The 8,731-nt window shown below is 35.1% G+C and overlaps 1 protein-coding gene across 1 annotated transcript; it reads right to left on the bottom strand.

Moving 5' to 3' along the window:
• Positions 1-310: 310 nt before the first annotated feature.
• On the bottom strand, positions 311-7,166 carry LOC132063241 (ubiquitin carboxyl-terminal hydrolase 24-like). Its single transcript, XM_059455705.1, has 6 exons — positions 6,768-7,166; positions 3,911-4,758; positions 3,176-3,420; positions 2,253-2,395; positions 1,116-1,283; positions 311-874 (listed from the first exon to the last, which is right to left on the bottom strand). Exons 1-6 carry the CDS (start codon positions 6,780-6,782, stop codon positions 686-688), a joined length of 1,608 nt encoding a protein of 535 aa, XP_059311688.1. The 5' UTR covers positions 6,783-7,166; the 3' UTR covers positions 311-685.
• Between the last annotated feature and the right edge of the window lie 1,565 nt (positions 7,167-8,731).

Below are 8,731 nucleotides of genomic sequence, written 5' to 3'. Positions count from 1 at the left end.
AGCATTCTCGTCATTTTCAATCTACTACGAACGAGAGAAGGTTGAGGCAACGAACAAATTCACAGAGCTTGTTATTTAAAAAGAATGCACGGCTGTAAACTGTTATTCAAACATGGGATGGCATATGCAGTTTTTCTTTAATAACATTGGACTGCAACAAGATGATGCATATTTTCTGCTGTTTGCTTTGCTATTCAATTTCACCATGAATCAAAAGCCAGGACAAAGAAAAGCCAACTAAACCACTTCAGGGACAACATACTATCAATAAGCAATACTTCTATATAATATATACATATATATATATATCTAAAGTAAGGAGACAAACTCATACATCTATTATCGAATATCAAGAAACATCCCGACCACAGATCCTCATTTCAGAATAGTCAAATTTTCCGAACACAATGATGAGAGACAAAAGAAAGGGGAAGAAAAAAAAAAGGAAGACGAAAAGAAACAGCTCCAATAGACAACTGGCAACAAAAATTTCATACATTTACCACATTCCCTGGATGACGACAGATGTTCCATTTCCCTGATCACCTTTGTAGTAAATGGAAACGGTAGTAGTTATCTAAGTCAACCCTCTGCAGAAGCCTGAGGTGTAGCATTGTCCAATGGCTTCAGAATGTCTTCTTCTATCCGAGCTCCGTTACCTGATTAAATTAAGACAGCAGGTTGCCTATACTTGTTTATAAAATAGAACGTAAGCTTGATCATGCAGCACTTTGTTAGTGGTGATAGCAGAAACAGAGGCATCATCAAACCGCAACCACTTCCCACTCTGGTAAAGACAATCAGCAGTGTAATGCCCCTTAGAAGCTTCCCTTCCGTGGTGGGTGATTGTGGAAACAAGTTGATATCGTCGACCCTGTATGTTGAACAACAAGAACAAAATATTAAGTTTTGCCTCATGTTTATCACATATATCACGCCATAGTGGATGTGCTGCTTCCTTGATAATGCGTGCAAAAAGGTGATGATGTTTCAAATTTTCCTTATAACACTACATAGTTGTAACCAGAATTATAGAGTTTACTTCAGAAAATAAAATATTTCTCATGATTTGGGATAGACGGTTAGCAGAGAACTCCACTAAGTTCGAAGATTACCTCTGTAGTTGAAGAAGCAAGTAAATCACGGCTTATCACTAGCTCCAGAGGAAATTGCACCGGTTTAAGCAATTTTGTACTTCCGTAGCTTCCATAACCAAACCGCTTCAGGTGTAAAATCATCATCTTAGGAAGTGTCTGTATGCTGATGGATTTTCTAGCTCCAACCTGTGAAAATCAACAGCAATAACTTGTCAATAATCATCCAGAGGAAAAAGAGGCTAATCCTGATGACAGGTAATTTAATCAAGTGAAAATCATTTTACTGCACTTCAATTGTAACCTTGACTACTTAATTCATCCTAACAAGATGAAAAATTGGTTGTTAAGTGTCCCATATTTGCTGCGGGAATGGGATATTGTCTCCTGATATGGATTGTTTTGGGCAATTCTCACCTCGTGAGCTAGTTTTTGGGTTGCTTTGGGACAAAGGTTCATTTTATAAATGATATCAAAGACTGAGTCATTCCAATTCCCCATTTACACAATTTGGGATCCCCATGTTAAGTGGTCGTCTCCATTTCCATGATGACCTTGTAAACGGAAGGTTTTTAAACATTTTTGAGTTTCAGTTGGCAATGCAAAGAACTTCATGAGTAGCTCTTTGGAACTGGTATGGGAAAAATCAAAACAGCTGCATAATACATGGCTCACAATCCCATTATGCATTTATGAACTCTGTAGAAGGAAAGGAAACCAGATAATTTGAACGAAAACTTAATCACCTTTACGGATTGAAGGCTTTTTATCCAACCACCTTATTCTTTGGTGTAATTCCCAGTTTGAAGCTGATGCATATGAATTATTGGAATTTCATAGGCTCCAAACAGTCGTAACAGGGACAGCTTGACTCCTTACTGTAACTCATAGCATTTCCTTATTTCTAAATTTGTGAATATACATTTTATCAAAAGTAAAAACAAAAAAGATGGTGGCACAAACAATGTCCTCAACAACAACGAAAGATTCTTAGGGAACTTGTACACTAGAGGCCTCTAAATTGTCACTCATCTAAGATTTGATACAGTTTTATGCAGTAGGTTGACATATTCAATACTTGACATTAGGTGCTAGACCAATCTCCCAACCGCAGACAGTATTAAGCCATAATGTCCAAAAGGAAGCAGAGTAATTTACCTTTCCTACTGTCGTTCTATATCCCTCGAGTGTCTCAGGGGCAGAGAATAGGCGGAGAGCATCTTGAATGGTATGAACAACCTCATGTGAAATGTCAAGATGGAGTACAAAAAATGGTTGGACAGTGGCAGAGGGTTTGTTCCCTACAACAAAGTAGATTCCAAATCAAAAACTCAATCCAAGTTCAGATATAGTTGAATGAACTTCAGAGGTCGGACAAATTTGTCTTTCCAACCAAAGAAAATGATAAAAGACATACTATGCATGAGCACAACATTTAGTTGCTTCACAAAAGAGCTGCTATATTTATGTCAGACTGGGAGCTTGTTATGTAGCAAATTTACCGTTTAGAAATCACCTTTCTTTGCAAATTTACCGTTTAGAAATCACCAGATTCTGTTATAATCTTGGAATTAGGATATCCTGGTCATGTGCAATCTTCATGCTAAAACAAAATCAAGAAAAATAGCATACAAGGAATTTCTGAAGTTCCCATTTTACAGATATTGTCATGTTGCCCATTTATTTGTAGTACGATGCACAGATGCCAAGGAGAGGAAAAAATCAAAGCTTCTCACCACTTCGAACACTATTTAATTTTTTTTTAAACCTACTTCTTTGTCCTTATTTGTCTGTATTTTACTTAAACCAGTGATCCATATTTCCTTTAATGGTTATCACAGTTGAACTAGGATTCACATGGGCAATCCAAGATGAGAAAATCTATGGAAATAGCAGATGTATATTCACCAGGCTGGTCTTATTGTTCTTCATGAGCAGCAGACAGTCTTTATATAATAAGCAAATCTTTTTTATGACATAAGCGATATTATTATTTTTGAAAACTGGTAAATTAACATAAGCGATATTACTAATATGCATCAAGTAGATGCAATGTAGTACAAAGGCAAAAAGCACACTACCTCTTGCTCTAACAATGCTCTTCAACTGCCCCCCAAAAATGGCACTCAGTTTTGAAGGGACAAAGTCCTGAGTCCTTGTGACTGCAGATTTGTTCTTTGGGCCAACAGTTTCCCACTCCTCATCTTCTTCTGATGAAACAAGAGATGAATTTTTCCCGCTTGAACCTGATTGCCCTTCAAGCTTTAATAATTCACCATGCATCTGATCCATTACAAAACTCAGGAACTCCTGTGCATCTTCTTGTCTGGGAAAATGTAAATAAAGGGTGTTTTTGAGATAATTCACAAAGAAACGACACATTTGTCCAATTTATGCTAATCGGGAAAAACAATTAAATTATCCAGTAGTGCCACTGACTCAGATCCCAAAGACAACAATCATAGGAGCAAAAAAGGAAATAGTAGTAAATGGAAGACAAAGAAATTACAATAGATGCACAGCATTGTTTTCTGCTTCTTTATTTTGATTTGTTTCTTTTTTTCTTTTTGCATTTACAGGAGCTTGAAGAAAAAGGAGAATCAGAAAAGTCAGGCAAATATGTACATCATATGGTTTGGTAGCAAAGCAGTAATAAATTCCTTTGTCTTTCTCTTCAGAACAGACGGTGGACATCATTAAACTATGCAAGTGCATATCAAAATGGTGACCTCAAGGTCTGTCACAACAAGGACATGGAAGAACACATCCAGAAAGAAGGAAAATATAACTACTAAGAAGTGTAAATAAGTACAGACCTTGGCCTGCCAGAAATGGATTTATGAACATCAGGAGTAAATTTCTTCAGAACTGCTTCAAACATTGCTGGGCTGAAGGGGGTGCCGACTTCAATACTGGCTGCATCTTTTTTCATTGAATTTGTAGAACTAGTTACCATAAACTGAGAAAGAAACCCCACCAATGCAGCTAATATTGGATACTCAACCTTGGAAATACTGTGTATCCTTAATCTTCCCAAAAGCTCAACAAAAGGAGAACAGGACAAAAGAGCTTGTAATGTAGCATTAAGGAAGCATAAGTTCCCGGAGTTGATTAAACCACGAGGTAGCAATCCAGCAACATCAAGAGGCCCACCAGATACCTCTGCAGGGGCCTGTTCTGAATGTGCACTTTTTGCCGAATTGCTAATGGTCCCATTCGAATTTCCTTTACTCAATAGTGTATGATCATCTCGTGCAGTAGTACTAGACAACTTGGCAATAGCTTTGCCCTCATCTTCCGACACACATAAATTGCTAAAGTCAATACTGTGTGCCATTGCAGATCCTTTATGTCCATTGATGTAGTAATTGTTGTGGACACCTCCATTCTGCTTGATTTCTGTGAGTAAGTTATCTGCCTCTGGTTTCTCATGCCCAGCTTTCTGCTCCTTGAGAGTAGTAGAGGAATCTGAGACCACTTTCTCTTTTGAAGAACCAGGTTGGAAATCAGATACAGAGCTGAAACTCCCAAAAGATAAATCAGGCACCAATTTTGAAGAATTAACTAGCACCTTTTCTTTCACGTGCTTATTCCCATCACAACCAGCCGGCAGGTTCAGCAATGACTTTGTTTCATCTTCAGTAAATGAACCAAATACAAATACCTACAACATATCAATAGAAAGCAACAATGTTGGCTCTTTCATCACTAACCAAAATGAGCGGAGGAAAAGGCATAATCACAACTAATCAGTAATTTCTTCAAATAACTGAAGTATCACAGAACGCATAGCAACTGTCGAGTAAATCTACAGAAGCTGAGAAAAAATAGAGACTGCAACTCAGGCATTCTCCATCCCCATCATACCATACCAATTACTTTATCAAATATCCACCAATGCTTCAGACACACGTAAAGCTCGTAAACTACACATACAAAGTTAACCAGTCCAAACCACAGTTGATACAATCAGCCTGACACTGCTAATGTCAAATCCTTGTACCAAGTTCATTTTCTGCCTGCAATTGTAGCAGCTCCTTTGAGTCTTTACTGCCACCACCAGCAGTTCAAATCCGAATTAGCCTTCATAAGACTTGTGTCCACAAATGTTTCGACTTCATACACTTAGCTAAATGCAGATCACTTCTGTCAGGATCAATGAATTTCAAATATTCATTTTCTTAAATACTATTTTCACCTCTAGTGGCACCATTCTCTGAAGGGATGACATTTAGGCCCAAACTTTAACTGAAAGAAAGCGCATCACTGATCAACTATCTATCAACTATGCCACAATCACACACAAGTTGGCATCAGCAATATGAACAATTGATATATTTCTGCTCTATTGAGTGGATTTCAATTATTATTATTTTTTTTTTTTTTTTTTTTACAACTTTAGAAGTTCTCTAGATTCCACACTTATCATTATCGAACTCAACATAAGTCTAACAACAACTGAGCGTTAACTTCTGATTACATTACGTTCTATTCTTAGTTAAATTCATCTTGATTCTCAGAGATTGTAGCTCTCTCATAACAATGTTCTTTCATGTGATTTTTGATCTACCTCATCCGCTATTCGATTCAATAACCACAATCTTACACTTCAAATCAGGAGCTTTTGGAGGTGTAAGATGCTATGATTTCTAATCTTGTCCAATCTTGTACGTTCTTATCCATTTAACATTTGTTCGACACTCATCTTATGGATATATTGTCCAGTACTCACGCCAATACCCTGCACATAATTTAAAAAATAAAAAATAAAAAAATATTCTGACTCTTAGGAAGGAGTGGGTAACTACCGCATCTTACAATCTAGTATAAGCCTTTCGTTTCTATTAAGCATGGCATAGAAGGTAGTTTAGTTCGTTTATTTGTCAAAATTGTGCCGGAATATAGTTACTGACTTATGTTTACTTTGGACTAGTCTAGCCATCTTTAAGACTTTATATCGCGTTTTAAGTAAATATAAAAGTGATCAACTTAAAAAGAGACCAGTCAGGAATGAACCTCATTCTTTTCATAATCCACGGAAAACAGAATATCCAGCAAAACACAAGTAGCCACAGCAATTTGTAACTACAACAACTCCACATGGTTGTCATCATAGAGACAACCATGTGGAGAAAAGGGGAGAATTTTGCAACTATTTTTTTGGCAGCAAGAAGTAATTCAACCACGAGCCAAAATGTATCTGTAACAGCATACCCATCTGTCAACATAGCTTTCTTTTCACTTCCTTGGTCATCCACAACACCAGCAATAACCAAACTACCCAATACCAGAAGAAAAAAACAATCCCACAATTCAAAGAACATATTTCAAAAGAAAAAAATACACATCATGACAAGCAAATTGCTCAAAGCCAATAATAATCAAACAAAGATACACCTATAAACTATTCCAAACTTCTAAAGATTTAATTATTTTTTTCTATAACTCAAAACAACCAAACACCATAATTTCATTCAATCACCATAAATCAGACAAAAAGTCTTAGTCTTTAACTTACTCAAAAAAAAAAAAAAAAAAAAAATACAACCACAACTCAAGAACCAATTTAGTCCATAATTCAAAACATTCTAAAAATCCAAACTTTCCATCAAACTCTGAATTACCAAAATATCAAAAAGCAAAAGAGGAACATCAAGAATCAGTAATACCCACCTTAGATTCACTCATATTGTACAGAAAAACTGTAGTCCAGAACTGGAAGTTGATTCTTGAATACTATAAACTAATAAAGTCGACAACTTTATTGGGAACTTATAAAAACTCAAGGATTGCTTTGAAAGCCTTGTTGGTGCATCAATATAAGACATGAAACAGGAAGAAACAGACAAGGAGAAACAAAGCATTTAAGATTAGCTAAAGAAGATCCAATTATGAAAGGGAGAAGCATCGAACAATCCCAATAAAATCAGAATTCTAAGACCAAAAAAGACAAGGATTTGAATATATCGGGATTTTTTCGGACTCTTAGGATTTTGGGGAGAGTTTTATTTTTCGTTTGTCTCTCTACTTATGTTATGTGTGTCTGTGTTTTTTTAGGTCAGTGGCTTAGATTCTTAGGTTTTGCCGTTTTGGGGTCTCATTATATACGTCGGCCTTTTTATAAGTGACCAAATTCCACTTTTTCTTCTAATAATATTTTCGTTTTAAGTAAAATGGTTATGTAGATAATCTCAACCGCTTGGACAATGTTTGTTTTATTTGAAAAAATGAGTATTTGAAATTAAAGTTCAAAATAAGAGTATTTATTTGGACCATAAATTTCACTTGGAAAGAAAAAGTTAGAAGTTCTATGACTGAATTAGCATTTCATTTGAGAAGAATTAATTTTTCAAACTTCAAATACTTTAATTCAGGCTGAAATTAAGACAAACATTGATGACTCGTTATTTGCAGATATCATCTATACATGTATGATCTAAAGACCATGTAATATTGTTTAATAGGTAACATAAAATTGTTTTATCTTCTGAAAGAAAATATCAAGATAAAAATATAAATTTAGTTATTTTAGTGCCAATAACATAGCTTCTCTATTTCAGAAAGAAATAAGATGGTTTGTTAGAAAATTGAACGTTGTCCGTAATAAACAAGGGGGAAAACACCATTTTTCTTGGTAAAGCAATGAACTTACACTAATTTTGATAATTCATTTCACCTTTATTTTTATTTTTTTTGGGTAATTCACTTTATATCCAAGAACATGTATAGCGACACCTCCATATTCAGCCCATGAAAGAGTATTACCTTTGTAAAAAGAAATCCAGGGTGCTCTATTGACATCGTTATCTAATTTGTACCTAATTTTTTAACAATGCACTTTACCCAGTTGGTTGTTTGACTTCAAACAAATGCCTGACGTTCGGACATTTGAAATACAAGCAAAATTCAGCGCTATGTGGGGCAATTCGCAGAATTGGCCTTCTTTTGGTGTAGTCTTTAAATTTTTGCTTCCTTTTAAAAAACCCATGGGTTTTGGGTTTGAACTCCCGCTCAATTAAAAATTAAAAAAAAATAACAAAGCGAGAATTTAAATTTATTTTCTCCCAAATGCAGACTTTTAGTTATGTTTAACTAAAAGTCTCCTCCCAACAGACTTTTTGAAGATATATATATATATATATATATATATATTTTTAACTTTTTCAAGGTAAACTTTTAGTAATGTTTTAACTAAAAGTGTGTCCTATAAAACATAACTAAAAGTATGCCTATATAAGGCGTAAGTTTTCCTTAAGGCATAACTAAAAGTTTGCCTTATAAGACAAAGTTTAAATTTTGCTATGCTTTCTCCGTGACTTTTAGTTATGTTTAACTAAAAGTCTCCCGGAAGGGGCAGACTTTTGGTTATGTTTAACTAAAAGTATGCCGGAGGGGGCAGACTTTGCCTTGAGGCATATATATATATATATATTATTTTATTTTTACTTTTCAAGATAAACTTTTAGTTATGCATTAACTAAAAGTATGCCTAAAGACATAACTAAAAGTATGCCCATAAGGCGGAACTTTTCCTTAACGCATAACTTAAACTTTGCCTTATAAGACAAAGTCTATGCCTTAAGAAAAAATTCTTGCCTTATGGGGCATAATTTTGTTATGCCTTAACTAAAAAATTC

This window comes from Lycium ferocissimum, chromosome 7, assembly GCF_029784015.1.
Source record: "Lycium ferocissimum isolate CSIRO_LF1 chromosome 7, AGI_CSIRO_Lferr_CH_V1, whole genome shotgun sequence".
NCBI lineage: Eukaryota > Viridiplantae > Streptophyta > Magnoliopsida > Solanales > Solanaceae > Lycium > Lycium ferocissimum.
Note: the sequence above shows the minus strand (reverse complement) of the source record. Positions and strands in the feature narration are given on the sequence as shown.

Bases quoted from the DNA above. Each gene is read 5' to 3' on its own strand.
- LOC132063241 (XM_059455705.1), bottom strand. The intron at 3,421-3,910 runs GTCTGTACTTAT...ACATTTTCCCAG, and splicing joins TCCATTTCTGGCAGGCCAAG to ACAAGAAGATGCACAGGAGT. The intron at 1,284-2,252 runs GTAAATTACTCT...TGATTTTCACAG, and splicing joins ATAGAACGACAGTAGGAAAG to GTTGGAGCTAGAAAATCCAT.